The sequence below is a fragment of the Struthio camelus genome, chromosome 8 (genome assembly GCF_040807025.1).
Source record: "Struthio camelus isolate bStrCam1 chromosome 8, bStrCam1.hap1, whole genome shotgun sequence".
Taxonomy (NCBI): domain Eukaryota; kingdom Metazoa; phylum Chordata; class Aves; order Struthioniformes; family Struthionidae; genus Struthio; species Struthio camelus.
The window spans coordinates 8,017,366-8,032,269 of NC_090949.1; the positions used below are offsets into that span (position 1 = coordinate 8,017,366).

General features: G+C 58.4%; 1 protein-coding gene across 1 annotated transcript in view; it reads right to left on the bottom strand.

The window, feature by feature from the left end:
• Positions 1-1,424: 1,424 nt before the first annotated feature.
• LMX1A (LIM homeobox transcription factor 1 alpha) overlaps positions 1,425-14,904 on the bottom strand; it is a 45,937-nt gene continuing 32,457 nt past the window's right edge. The window contains exons 4-9 of the mRNA XM_068952735.1: positions 8,388-8,620; positions 4,398-4,567; positions 4,090-4,167; positions 3,913-3,982; positions 3,536-3,706; positions 1,425-3,207 (exon numbers count right to left, since the gene is read on the bottom strand). Of these exons, the coding sequence (XP_068808836.1) occupies positions 3,047-3,207; positions 3,536-3,706; positions 3,913-3,982; positions 4,090-4,167; positions 4,398-4,567; positions 8,388-8,620 (883 nt within the window). The 3' untranslated portion in view covers positions 1,425-3,046. The remainder of the gene's footprint in view (positions 3,208-3,535; positions 3,707-3,912; positions 3,983-4,089; positions 4,168-4,397; positions 4,568-8,387; positions 8,621-14,904) is intronic.

Sequence of the window (14,904 nt, forward strand, 5' to 3'; positions counted from 1 at the left end):
CTTCATGCAGTCAAACCATTTTGTAATATTTTGTTCCGCAGGTTGAACTTTGAAAGCGTGTCATAGCACAGGAACAGCAGAGCAGTGTCAGACAAAAAGCAGGAAGAAGAATGCCTTGTTCTGAATGTCTCAGACAATGAGTTGTGGGTTTCTGGTTTTTTTCCCCATTCCCAATTTGCTGGAATCAGCACGTATTCACAGAGCCTCTCCATGTCAAGAGCTGTGATAAGAGCAACACCTGTCGGGAAATACCCCCTCATATCTTTTTGGCAGTCCTAATGTGGAGCTCCTCATGGCCCTGGCATGGAGAGTTGGGGTTCACAGTGAGGTGACAGTCTGGGTGAGAGCACTGATGGGGTAACCTAGCCTGCAGCAATCTCACCCAAGACTGCCTGCAGCAATCTCATCCAAGACTGCAGCCCTCTGCGCTGAAGGGGAATGGACGCCTCCCAGCCATGCTCTGCTCTGTGAGCTTTCTGAAACGGCAGCTGGGGATGCTAAGGAGCTAAAAGGTTTGGAGGAAAGGTTTTTAAGAAAGTTTAAATTAAGACCCACACTCTTACCAAACCTCCAAAAGCCCTGGGAAGGTGATTATACCCTCCGGCCGTCAGCTGGCCTGGGTATCTACCCCTGCTCCCAGGGCACAGGAGGGAAACAGGGACAAGGCCAATGGAGTCAGCCGTTCCCATCAGTCATCACAAACCGCTGTTAGTACCGCTGTGTCCTCTCTGCCGTCTTCAGCCGTAGCCACCATGGCAAGTTTCACCTGCCTGGGAAATGCTCTTGGCAGACCAGAACTCGTTCATTCGGGAAAGGTCTTTGCTGGTATCCTTGCTGTCCTGGCTTGTCCAGCTTTCCCTCAATGCTAAGGGCATAGAAGCACCGCAGACAAGCAAAAACATGAAGCAGGGTTTTTTGGTGGTTAAAAACACAAATGAGCCCATGCAGAGAGCTGGCAAACATTTTTCTATTTCTCTTTCTGCGCATCCCCTTTTTACAAATTCCCTCCTTGTAGTAAAGGAGGTTGCCTGGCGTCTAGCCTCCCTTTTTCTTTGGTCATTTTGGGTGGAAGTCATCTCCACTGCCTGTAGGTGTCTAAAAGTTGGTAGTTTACAGCTAAACTAGTCCTCCAAGGTCCTGCTGTGCTTGGTGGAGAGCTCAGGAAACCCCTCCCTGCCACCTCGAGCGGGTGGGAGGAACTGACCTCCAGTTTCGTCAATCTCTATCTATTGGCAATAGAAGAACATCAAGGATCAGTTTCGTCCTAGACCAGAGAGTACTTGATATCTAAAGCCTAATGAGCAGAAACTTCCCCTGCTGTCTCACTATACCCTACCCAACACCCTTCTTACTTTGGAGATGCTCAAACCCTCCCCTTTATGAGTCACCAGGACACCTCACACAAGAAGAGACCAGGCGTTTTTGCAGAGTTTTGTGTTTGTTTGGTTTTTTTTTTAATTCCATCTTGGTATGTGATTTCTGACAGTGTGTCAGCATCTCCTGCTGGGTCAGCCACCTCCAGACCCTGTTACATTCAGTGTCAGCTCATACTGTGGCGATGAGCCAGTATTTTGAGTCTCACAGTCACTTGCATGTCTTTACAGGTTGTTGTTTACATAACTTGTGAACAGCAGCGCAAAAGGACACAACGCATGAAAACTAGAGTAGGGATGAGGTGATGGTCAGCTGAAGACTTGACTCTAAGGAAAACTTTCCCGAGGTTCCCATGGCTTCTGCAGAGACGAATCTGAGCATGGGGGTAGGAAATGCAGGTCTCCTCTCCCTTTTGTCATCAGCTTTGTCCCAAAGACCCCTGGGACATGAACTGGGTTGCCAGGCTGGCTGGAAGCACCAGGCACCGCTGAGCCTCCACCCAAAGGGATTTATAACTCGAGGCGGGCGATAGGGGCTGCTGCATTTCATAGACCCTGGACAACTATTCAGTTTTGCTGCCTGCATCGACCTGCTGACAGAGGCAACAGGCTCCTTTGCCCCTGCCCGGAGCTGGCCCTGCCTGGCATTTCAACTGCCCTTTAAAACCAGTGGGGCCACCTGAGAGCACCAAAAATAACCAACCCCCAAACCCGAACCTATCGCCTGAAGTGAACTGATGTTCCTTGCCTGCCACTGGGCTTTTGCAACCTAAACATAATGTTTATAAAAAGTAAATTATTTCATCTTATAACTTAAGTGCATTGAGTATTTCCTTAAATATGGTTCACGCTGAAAATAAAGTTACTTTTGCTGTACAGTAAATTTCTGATAGACTTAGAAATAAACTTTGTTGATACAATCTGGCAGGTGTGTCTGTGCAGTATATTACACACAGCCACACGGTTCTGCACACACACACACGGGTGGGCCCACGCACACACACGTACACACACACAGCCCCCATCATCACGGACGGGGAGATGTTAGGGGTTTCTACGTTTCTATATTCGCATGGGAACATCTATCTTAAAAGTCCCTGTGTTTAAACAGCGAGCGCTCATGCCGGTGGTTGAGCAACAGAGGGAAAAAGCCACAGCGGACAGCACTGCATAGAAACATTTCCCTGTGTTTCCTCAAAACGTTGTCAGCTTTTCAAATTTCAAAGCCAGGCTGACATTGCAAAATCCCACAACCAAGATGAATAATTTGCTCTTTCTGCCGTTAGGACCAGAGGTCGCACGGAGGAGATATGGCACCAGGACAATCTCGCAGGAACATTTTTCCCCCTCGTGGCTCGTTTCCCTCCCCCCACCTTTCTCCATGCCAGAATTAGAAATCTGGGGCCATGTTCCAAATCTGAAAACCCACCAGCCAGCTGCAATGAACGCTCCTGTCTCTAATCCTAGGAGTCTAAGAGAAACATGAAACTATGCAACCCATAACTTATTCAGTCCTTGGGAATACCAAGCTACAAAATATTGTTTGACAGCATCCCAGCAGTGTCGAGTCCCCCTCCCTCCCAAACCCCTCTCGCTTGCGGCCTCAGCAGCCGCTCTTCGGGTAACGCCACGGACGTGCATGCCCGCGCCTGCCCCGTGGGGGGAGGCGACGCTCAGGATGTGAAATAGGAGCTCTGCATGGAGTAAAGGTGGTCGATGGGATTCCCCACCCGGGACTGGAGGGGTCCTGCGTCTGCCGTCGCCAGGAAGCAGTCGCCCAGGTTGCTAAGTGAGGTATCGTCGCTGTCCAAGTCATGAAAGAGGGGCTCAGCACCTGCAGGAGCAGAAGAGAAGCAACGCTGAAGGGCCACGTGCTGGGGTAGCTCCAGCCCCTCCTCTGTCTGTTTTCCCCGATGCTTCAGGCTCCCAAAAATGCCTTGCGGTTCTGCGGCCCACGCGTGACAGCCTCCAGCGGGACTGGGCCCCCCAAGTCCACAGCGCTGCTCCGCTGGCCAAGCCATGCTCCCAGAAGCTCCCCAGGGCATGGCCGCACAGCGGGAGGAAGCCCATGGGCATCTTCTTCACCCATGGTGGGGAGCATCATCCCTATACAACCACAGGGGGAAACTGAAGCATGGCAAAAGCATCTCTCAGAGCCTTACCATAGGGGTGCATGTGGTCCCCGGGCATCTGCGGCGGGGTGAGCCCTTGCCGGAAAGGGTCGGAGCTGTAGATGCTCTGCTCCATGCCCAGAAGCTGCTGTGGCGGTGGCAGCGAGGTGTACGGGTTCATGATCCCCTCCAACCCGGCGTTGCCACCTCCATTGGGCTGGGCTGGAAGACAAGAGCAAACCGTCGGGTTGCTCTGGGGTTGCTGCTTTTCGAGGGGCCCCAGCCCTCCCTCGACTGCAGGGCCCAAGGCTCAGGGTGCTTTGAAAGCCTGGTGGGGACGTTCCCGGCGGGGACACAGGGACACCCTGAGCACAAGGAGGAGGGCTAGCAGGGGTGCGAGGTGGGCTGGGTGCGAGGTTTTGGGGTACCTGAGCTCAGGCGCTGCGTGTTTTGCTGATCCTGCTGCTGCTGCTGCTGCCTCCTGGCCAGTTTCTTCATCTGGGAAAGAAGAAAGGGCAGAGGAAGGGGGTTGAAATCATCCCCTCAGCGGAGTGAGGAGGGAGGGAGCTCCCAGCACCCACTGGGGTTGTCCCTGCGCCACCCACCTTCGCTCGCTGATTCTGGAACCAGACCTGCACCACGCGGACGCTCAGCCCCGTCTCAGCTGCCAGCGTCTCCCGCACCTTGGAGAGAGGACACAACAGCAGCGTCTCAGTTGGCTCAGCAGGTCTGCTCAGCCTCCCAGGGCGGCTTTTGGAGGAGGCAGAGCGGCTAGGACAAGCCGTGTCCCAGGACAGCACCAGCCAGCAGCCGCCCCCGGGGCTGGGAGCTCGCCGAGCACCAGCACTGCTGCCAAGGACGGGGGCAGGACTGCAAGCTCTCCGCGGCAGAGGCCCGGCCCTTCTCTTCATACCTTCCTACACGGCTTGGAGGAGACCTCAAATGATGCCTTGAAGGCCCTCCGCTGCTGAGTGGTCAGGATCGTGCGGGGTCGCTTGGGCCGCTTGTGGTCCTTCCCGTCCTCGGCACCCTTCCCTGAGGCTTGGCCCATTTTGCAGACACTGTCTTCATCGTCACTTTTGCCTGGAAAAGAGAAAGCAGGTCCTTTAGAGACAACGGGCAGCACACTCCACGTTGCAGCACGTTCAAAGTAATCTGGGGGAGTTTAAATGCTAAGATTTGAGCCGCTGCAGAGTGAAACTCTAGAAACACCTCATCTTCACTGCATCAGACCCAAAAGTGGGTCTGCCCTATAAGGATTTCCTTCCAGGACACAGCTGGGGGCACATCTGGACAGAGATGGGCAGGTCACATCCATGCTAGTGAATGAACGACGCCAAGGACTGTTCTCCAGCTCCAGGGCCATCCGCGCAGCACAGCTGGCATCCGAGAGGTTGCTGGTGTCCTCCCAACTCCCAACAGTGCCTGGCTGTGCCATGCCTGGCTGCGAGGCAGCTGGGTGGCACAGGACGAAACCGTGCTGGGGCTGTGTGAGCCCAAATCAGTGTGGACAACCGCCGCGTAGGACCTCCTCAATCCTTATTTTCCCCACCACAGCCATCACCTCCACTTGAAGCACGGTGCTTAATGATAAATCTGAGGGGTGTCTTTGCTTATATTTCTCCCCACCCACGGCCTTTCTTAAAACCTCCCCCGACAAAAGCCCAGACCGCTTCACCTTTCACCCCTCCGGTACTTGCTGAAGTGGCTCTCACTGCTCATTCGCGTTCCCACGGACTGGCGTCTAATTCCTCGCTGCCCTCGGTGCCGTGGGGCTTTTGGGCACGCAGGCTGCGTGACTGCCTCTTACCAGCCCTCTTTATTTGTGACTTCGCCGCCGTACCGACAACCCAGCAGAGAAGGGTTGGGACGGAGCTCTGACAGCACAGGTCCTTCCCTCTCGCCAGCTGCGCATCACCTACCGACCCCACGATGCATTTGGTAAGTGCCCTAACAACGAAGCTGGGTTGCTTGTTGGAAAGCCCGCGACCCGGGCCGGCTCCACGCTGCTGGGATCGCTCCCGGGGTAGCGAGCGCGAGGGCGGACGTCCCCGCGGCGAGGACGGCCGAGCCCGGGCCAGCCCTGGCCGCTGCCGCTCTGCCCACGGCGGGACGTTCCCCAGGGGAGCTGCGGGCGGGAAGGACAGTGGCCGTTTTCACGCGTGTCGCACCGCCGGGGACGTAGCGATCAGAGCAGTCGGGGGGCAGCAGCCCGGCGCACGCTCCCCCCCGCACCCCGGCGTGTGGATTCTCTGATGTCCAGCTAGGGCTGAGCAGCCCACGCCGCTGCCTAGGATCTCCCTGCTCCAGCGAGCTGCCTGCCTTCCCGAAACATGGAAGGGTTTAATTTTGATTAGAGGCGGGTAGAGGGCTATACAGGGGGAGAGATTTCACAAATATCAGGGAGGGCGTCCACTGATGGAGACCTGTAGGTGCCTAAACCCCGCGGCGCCTTGACAAGAGGTGGCCACCCAAATACCTCTCCAGCGCCCAGTCCCGCCGGGGCCCAGCTCAGCGGGGGGAAGCTGGAGGCTCACGAACCGTAGCAAGCAAACAACGCCGAAAAAACAGTGCCCCGGGACGGGGGGAAACCCAGCTTGGAGCGACCTCCCGCCCCCCCCCCTTTCCCCTCCCAGCCCTCCCTCCCCACCACCTGCTCCCCAAATCCCTCCAAGTGCCGAAGAAAAAAGCAGGAGCAGCGGAGCCGGATTTGGCGGGGGTATTACTTTTAATTAACGCTCCCTTTCAAGCCGCTGCCCGAACGAGGGAGAAATTAATGACCGTCTCCGGCCGCCCCTGACGTCACATGGGAAAGAGCTGGCGGGGGGGCCGCGGATATTGTGCGGCGTGCCCTCGGCGCGACCCGCCGGCTGGGCGGCCAGGGCGAGCGCCCCGCTCCCCGCCGCCGGGGAAGGGCCGTTCCTCGCCTGGGAGGATTTAGGGAGAGGAGAAACGCTAGGACGCTTTTAATTGGAAACCGGGCTCCTCTTTCAGAGGGGCTTGTTTACTCAGGCTCGGCCGCGGAGGCTCAGGGGAGGCAGTAATTGAAGCGAGGGTTTGGGAGATTACGGGCAACATATGGCTCGCTTTTTATCTGCGCTTTCTCATAAAAGTGGCCTTTGGCGCGCGGGGGCCGGGAGGGGAGGGAGGGAGGGAGGGAGGACGGGGGGCTTCAAAGCGGGGAGTCCGCACCGCCTGCCCGCGGCCCCCGGCGGGTGCCGGGGTGCGGGCTGCGTTTCCGTCGGCCCGCGGGTTCGCCCTTGCGAACGGCCCCGGTTCGCGCTGCGCTGCGGGTTCCCGCACCGGCCGCCCGCTCCCGCGGGGGTCCGGCCGGAGCCTCCGCTGAAATCAGTGCTTCTTCCCCTGGAGATTTTTTGCTGCTGAGTTCGCATTTCAGCCAGAAAGGCTGGAAGCGGAGCCACAGGACGTGGAGCCGCTGGGGAGAAAGAGCTCCCCAACCTTTCCCAAACTGCCCTTTCCCCCCCACTAGGAATAAACCCAAAGCGCTACGGGGACGGCAGGCCGTTTCACTTAACTTCTTGCGTGACGTTTCCTCGCTGGTTCCCATTTTAACTAGAAGAGATTGCAGATCCCATAAGGAAAAAATAATTTGTCAATCAATTAAGAGCAGAGATGGATATTTTCCAAGTGGACTTTCCCAGGCCTAATCCAAGAGCCAGAGCCAGTGCAACGCATCTCCGCGTTTTCCTGCCTCTTCGTTTACTCCAGCGTCGGACAGTCACTCGCTGGCTTTCTTCAGTCACCTCCTCCCATTGCCTCATTGATTATTTCTGCGTTGATCATCATTATTTTGGGGGAGTGGGGTTTTTTTTGTTTTCCCCTTAAAACAGTCGCTCCCAAGGCAAGAGCCGCCCGCAGAGGGCACCGCGAAACCACCAGGCTCTACCTCCGCGAGATCACAGCATTAAAAAGCCAGGTAGGTTTTGGGCGGTTCTCGCAACACCCGCGCTAAAGCCGGCGCCGTCCGACCTGCCCCACTGGATGCCTCAGCTGCCCCCTCCTGAAAGGAGCTAGCGATGCTCTTTTCCTCCTGAGCGCTTTGGGCCAGCGGCAGGAAGGCCGGCTCCCCCGGGCTCCCTGGCAGCCCCTTTCCGAGCACGGCGTTTCAAAGGTAAACGCACCCTCCGCAAAGCACCTTTTCCTCTGATGACGTTTTTTAAGAGGAGCCGAGCGTTGTTTGGAAACCCGTGCACGACGACATGAGCCGGGCGAATGGCATGTGGCCGCGTGGCCTTGCTAGGAGCAGGGGGTCTTTTGGGACATCGTTAGCGCAAAGATATCTGCTAGCAGTTCGTTTCTTACCCCCCCTCCCCAGCCTCCATTGCTGCGTTTTCTTACTAAATTTGTCTTCCTGGGAAACATTCAGATATTATTTTCATTGACTATAGATATGCCTTGAAATGCTAATCTGATGCTCTGGGCAACCTAACCTCATTAATTTCCCTGGTATTAGCGCCCGGGACGGGGCAGGGCGCCAGCCGCCGCTTTGCTGCGGGAAACCCCTTCCCCTGCGGCCACCTCCAGCCGCGGCTCCCCGGGGTGGCCGGGCGCCCCCGGGAAGGGGACAGACCCGGAGCAGAGACAGAGCGGGACGAGCAGGAGCACACGTCCAACACGACGAGGACGGTCCCCGGAGCATCCCCCAGTGTCCCTCCGATGCCGCTGCCCAGGTGCCCTGCTCGAGCCCCTGCCACCGCCTGCAAAGCCCCGGCCAGGAGGGATGTGGCCTTGGGAAACGGCTTTGGCTGGAAAACCCAGTGGGGCTTGTCAAGCTTTTCCCTGATGCCCGAGGGATTTGGCCGCCGGGGGCTCGGGAGGCCGGGGCCGAGGCGGTGCCAGCGGCCCCGGGGCGGTGCGGTGGCCGGCGCGGGCGGCCCCTTACCAGAATCCGACAGAGCCGGGCTCACCAAGCTCAGCAGCTCCCGCTCCTTCTCGTAGTCGCCCTTACAGAGGAGCTGCCCTTCCTTCAGCACAAACTCGTCGCCCTTCTGCAGGCGCCGCTCGCAGACGCAGCAGCAGAAGCAGCCCAGGTGGTAGACGCTCTTCTGGGCCCGCATCACCAGCTCGCTGGGCGCGATGGCCTCCAGGCACCCAGCGCACTTCACCGCGAAGAGCCTGGGGGAGCAAAGAGAAGGCCCTGGTGGGACGCCCGACGGTGAGAAGAGGGCCCCGGGGCACCCGCAGTGGGGAGGGAGCATCACAGCCACGTAGGGTGGGAGGGGTGTCAGCACGGGATCCCTCCCGGTCACCCCAGCAGCCGTCAGGGCTTTGGCTGTGCTGCAGGACCCGGCACGGAGGTGTTAGCAACCCCACAGTGACCAGGCGCAAGCTTGCCCTACGCTGATGGGCGGGATGCTGTCTTCGGGCCAACTTTGGCACTGCGGGTTGACCTATCACAACATCCACCGTCAACACCGTCAGCGGATGAAGACCCCAGCGCCTGGATGCTCCGGGTGAAACCACACAGGTGTCAAACCCAACGCAGCAGCTACCGTCACAACAGGACACGGGTGCACCATGCCCACATGAGTTTTATTAACTCTGCCTATCTATCTGCCTCGCAGGCCGGCTCACAGACTATTTCCCAGACGTGAGGAAACGCTGAAGGCTGCAACAGCGTTTGCAAACTCATCCACGACCACCAACAAGCACCTATGAAAACCAGCTCGGGGCTTGGGGTGATGGCCACTCTCCAGGGCAGATGGGAAGTAAATCTTGCTCCGTGCTGTTGCTGGCAGGTCTGGGGTGCAGATACGGGCCTCACCATGCTCAAGGCTTAGGGAGATGGTTAACGGGGCGAGTAATAGCAATATCTGTCTTGCCTCCTGCAGGGAGCACCACCGTAAAATCAATGTTGGCCTGAGAGGACTTTAAGGATCTGGAGCTAAACCCTGGGCTGGATGTTTCAAGTGAATGAGATGTTTCCCCTAATATGGATTTTTCGTGGTACTAAACCAGAAGCTGTTTGTCACCCTCAAGTATCTGTGTTTTTGGCATGGGCCCCATAAAGAAAAACTCCCTGTTTACCCAGCCTTGTTCTAAACATCTGTGAGAACCGGACTTTATTATTCCCCCGTCTGGATGATTTTGGCCTCGAAAGAGAAGCCAGAAGTCAGCAGCACATCCTGCCGAGGTTATCTCAGAGCATCTCCCACCGCCCTTCCCGGAGATGCCCAGGGACCGGGCAGGGAGAGCGGTGCGTCCAGGCCTGCCGCAGCCCCAGCCGCCACGGGGAGCTCGCGCCGCCGCGGCCCCGCTGCGACACGCGTAGCCTCTGCGGCGAGATCTGCAGGCCAAGCGGCTCGGAGGGGTTGCCTGGAGTTTGTTGTTGAGTTCATGTTTTTATTAAAAAAAAAAAAAAAAAGACCTCGAAGCTCTGTTTAAAGAGTTTAAGCAGTTATAAATGCCCCATTTCCTTCGAACATCTTTCCCATCCCGGAGGTTTCCCGCAAAACGGTGGGCAGGCGTTACTGGCAGACTTGCGTCCCCAGAGCCTCAGAGCAGAATGGCTCAAAACTCTTTTTTTGCTCTTACCAAAAAAAAAGACCCCCCCCCCCCACCATGCACAGGAAATGAAAAGTGCTGAGTCAGCCCCACTCCAACAAGGAGAAGACCAGATGTATGCAAAACTCTCGCAGCAAAACACGCCGAGGATTGGCAAACATCTCGCATTTACGACCCCGAGCAGATCATCTGGCTCCAAACTGGCCTGCTGTGGCTGGTTACAGGCCTCACCTGACACCGCCGTCTCCTGAACCTGCTTTTCCTGAACCCTGCAGCAGGGTGGCACGGGGCGGGCACGGCGGCGCGTGTGCCGGCACGGCACGCTCACCTGGCGGATGCTCTTTCCCACGCTTTGCCCCGACGGCTGCGGCGAGCGCGGCTCGGCGGAGACGTGCTCTGCGCTCGCACATGCACGCCGCAGCGCTCTTCCCGCGCGCCGCCCGAGCGCGGGACACCAGTCCCCCCGCCGCACCAGCGAGCTCCGACCGGCCAGCCACCGCCACCTGGGAAGCATCCTCGCGGCAGCGCTCCCTCCCCGCCACGCTCTGACGGACGCTGGCATAAATCAGCTCCCTGCGCGCCGGGGGTCCCGCGGGCCGCGTTTCTCCCTGCGTCCGAGCCGGAGAGCAGTCCGTCCGCCCGCAGCTCAGCGAACGCACCGGGAACAGCCTGGCTCCGTGCCGCGTTTGCTGCCCGCGTCGGATGGGGATGCTTCGGAGCAGAGGACGCCACCACCCTGCCCCGCTAACGGGCTCTGCTTTAACTGGGGAGGGGGCTGCAAGAAAAGCCATCTGCCAGGGCTGCCTCCGCCGCCTTTCCTTGCAGCCCCGTTCTCCGAGGCGAGGCCGAAGCGCTGGCGCCCGAGCCGCGGGGCAGCGCCCAGCGGGCTCTGTGCCGGCTCCGTCCGGCTCCCTGAGCTTTTCAGCGCTGCGGGTTAAAAAAAATCATCAGAGAAGAGGTGGGGGCTCGGGAGGTCGAAATTCCAAACAATGCCGTTAGGAACTTTTCTTGTTGTCTCTTCCGCCTTAATTTCCCAGGTTTACATACAATCATCTGTCTCTAGTACAAATATATATCTCTCTCTCTCTCTCTTGAATGTCACTACGAGTCCCCCGGGAGGAGAGGTGTGCCTGGAGGCGGGTTGGCAGGATCCCTTCCGAAGGGTCATTTATTCCTGTCCTAGCTCAGAGGATTGCGGGCTGCTGTTCATACCGCATATTTCTGCAGTCAATTCGTATTTAATTACGTCTCCTTTATGTCAAAGCGGAGGTAATTTGCATTCATCTGGCAACACGTTCTCATCCTGTTTAAATGAAGTTTAAACCCTACCTGTTGGGATTACTAAGTGTTCTCAGTAATATAATACTGATAAGCTATTAAGTTAGTGCTGCCTAATCTTCAGGAATGAATGTGCCCAAAATGTGCCCTGTTTTCAGTGCATTGATTAGAAAGCAATAAACCTGTGCTAATTAGACGCCTCAGCATCAGCTGAACAATAGATTTTTCTAAGCCCAAAGCATTTAGCGTGTTGCAAGAGATGAAGGTGTTAGATCTAGCTAAATGAGTGCCTGCTATCAGACTCTTAAGGCCAGGCTTAGGCCCGGAATAAACGGCTTAATTTCCAAACTGCCGAGCCCCTGGCAGCTCCCGCTAAGGTGAAGGGGCCCGCGGCAGAGCCGTGAGCAGCCTCCGGAGAGCCTGGCCTTGGCCGGGAGCACGAGCTGTGTCCGCCAGCCTGCACCAAAGGGGAGCCTTGCCGGTGGGGGGAGGCTTTTCTCCCATGGTCTCTAAAAGAAAATCTTTGTTTTTTCTTCAAAAATAAAGAGTCTGGCACGAGCTTTGCCCGCTGGCTTCCATGCCACTGTTTCATGTACCTACCACCTATCCATGGGGTGCGGAAAGGACGGGATGCCTTTCACCACCGAAAGCAGGACCCTCGCACCCCTAGGCGGCACAAGATGCAGAGAAACACCCAGAAAACTTCCTGCGCAGCATGAAGCTGTAAAGCATGCCTCCTAACCCCACGATACACCCAGACCTTTGGTCCTAAAAGGCCACAGCCCTCCAAAATTGCAACCTACCGCGGGCAGCGAGGGGGAGAGACCGCAGAAAGCGGCTGGTGGCCCAGGTCCCTGCAGTCACCGGGCACGGGGCAGGGAGAGTGTGCACGGATAACCCCACATGGCGATAACCCCTCGCAGGGATAATCCCGTGCATGGATAACTCCCATATGGATAACGCCATGCAGGGGTAACCCCACGCACGGATAACTCCCATAAGGGATCACCCCACACGTGGAGAACCCCACCAAAGCGCCCATGGCCGGCCTGCGAGGAGGCTGGAGGAAAATTCTCTTCCAATCCCAGATCGGGCAATTAATTTGGTATTTGTGCCTGAACAGGACAGCCCAGCCCGGATCCAGAGATGTTCTTCTCCGCCTCTGGGAATTTCATCTCTGCCCTGCTATACCCAGCTCTCTCCTGCTGCAAGCATCACACGACTGCGCAAATGCCGTATTTTCTCACGCCTCTACCTCTTTTTTGCCCCTCTGAAGTTGCAAACGAAGCTGCCAGGTGCCGCAAGAGGACACGCCGGTGCCGAGCACGGCGGGGCAGCGCCACCGAAGCCCAGCGCTGCCTGCAAGGGGGGGACCAGCGCCGTCCTGGCGGTCCTCGCCGCTAACCCAAGAGGCGGCGGGCGGCCAGCGCCGGCGGGAGGCCGCGCCGGAGGGGCTGGCATCGCTCGCCGGCGACGCCGCTCGGCCTTTTTATTTTCGAGCCGGCCGCCGTGAAAAGGGGCCGGCGACGGACAGGCGCTTGCCGGCTGCCGTCTTGTATTCGGCGCTTGCCTGTGTGCGCGGCATATCAATCGGGGCCCTTCGGAGCCGGGCCGGGGCCGCCGTCGTTAAATAGGGACGGAGAAAGGGCAAGCGGCGCAGCGGTCCCTCTTCGCGGCGGCCGACCCGCTGCAGGGGCTCCTGCCTGCCCCCCTTCCCCCCCTCCCCCCCCGGCCCGCAGCGCTTCGCCGAGCTCGGTCGTTAACAGCAGCAGATGGGGAGGAGGTAGGAAGGCGGGAGGGAAGGATGCTCTTTGCCACGGACGGGCAGTGTCACGGGGAAGGCGAGGTGTGCGGTTAATAGTATGAATAATAAGAACGATTCGACCCCAGTAATAGTAAGAGCAGCGCCGAAATAATCTGCAATTAGGCTGGCAGAGCCGGGAGCGCCCGTCGGAGGCTGGCAAGGTGCGAGCCGGCAGCTCGCCGGGGAAGAGCCCGGGCCGGGCGGCGCGCGGGGAGCCGGGGGCGGCCGGAGCAGCGGCTCGCCGCGCCGCGCTGCGCGGAGCGCGCAAGCTGGATTGAGTTGTCTTGGCGCCGGCTCATCTTCTCACTCACTGTCACCGGCCGCGACGGGCGGACGGGGGTCCGCCACAAGCCGGCGGGCGCTGGAAAAACGCCAGCCTCTATCAACCGCGGATCCGGCCCCTAGCAGGGCTTGGTCGGGGTTGGGGGGCGGGGGGGGAAGCGCGCCTTCTGCCTCGCTCGGCGGAGGGGACGGCCCGGGTGGTGCTGGGGAAAGGCCTGCGCGGGTGCTGTGCCGCTGCGCGGGCCGCTCCGCTGGTGGCCATAAGGCTGCCATCAGCAGGAGAGAGGTAGCGTGTTTGGAGAGGGGAAGGAAGCAGGGGATCCCCCCGCACCCGCCGAGCGTGCTCAGCCCGGGGCTCGCCGCGCCGCCTCTCCCCGCGAGCGGGACAGCGCCGTTCCCTGGCTGCGCAAGACCGTCCTCTGCGAAAACGGGAAAGGACCGCGGGGGATCTCGTTAGGAGCTGGGGCTAATGAGAGGGGGGGGGGGGCAGGGAGCAGGTCCTCCCGCACCGGCCCTTGGCTCTTGCCCGGCGGGTGAAGGAAGGACGCTTGCTCCGGGCCGTTCTGCTGACCCTTCTCCGTCTGCACGCCTCCCTCCCTGCCTGCCTGTCCCCCCCCCCGCCTCCCCGAGGCGGACAAGTGCTCGCTTTACTGCCTGGCAACCGGGCCCAGGCTAAGCTCGCTAAAATATGAGTGTTTTTTGGCTGCAGTACCAGAAGGCTGCAGTCCTACAGAGAGAAAAAAATTGAACACTCCACGCCATGGCTCCAGAAAGGGGAAGAATTAGATTTCACACCGAGCAGACCGGACCATGGCATTCTTTAGTTAATGCTTAACAAACGCCCAAACAAAAGCGGCCAACTTAGCTGCATGTTTGTAAAATGTATTCTCAGCAGATTCGGGTTTATTGGGGAATTCGCTCGCTTTGCAGCAAGTGGCGTTTTCTCCTCCCTTCCCCCCCCCCCCGCTTTTTTTTTTTTTTTTAATTTCCCTCCCCCCAGCTCATGTCCTCCTCATTCCTGCGGACTGGATGCGTCTTCCAGCGCTTCCAGGGGACATAGCAACCGGGGTTAAACGGTGCTATTTTACCCAGGGTGTTAATGGGAGCTTGCCTCTCCCCGTGCTGGAGGGGAAGATCTCCCCAGGGTGCAGCTGGGGATGGCGAGTCCTAAGAGCCAAGGTGCAGCCCTGCTACAAATCCGCACCTGAATTTTTAGCCCACAGCTACATTCTCACAGCGGCCAGGAAAAGCAAACGGATGAGGTTAAGGCTGAGAGTCCCCCCCATCTCCCTGTCCACCTTTCTTCACTTAATCCGGTTTCTGAAGGGTTCGAACCTTGCATCCCTACCCCGACGTTGCGCTCAGCATCCCGCTTGGCCTGGCCCTGCTGTCACAGCAAGGTTCAAAGCCAGAGCGCCTGCTGGAGATGGCCAGAGCTTGGAGGGGGGGGACAGCCCCACTTCAGGCACTTTGGAGGCCTCTGAAGGTGGCAGTGGGACTGGGCTGCTCCACGCGTGGGAGTTTGAGTCTT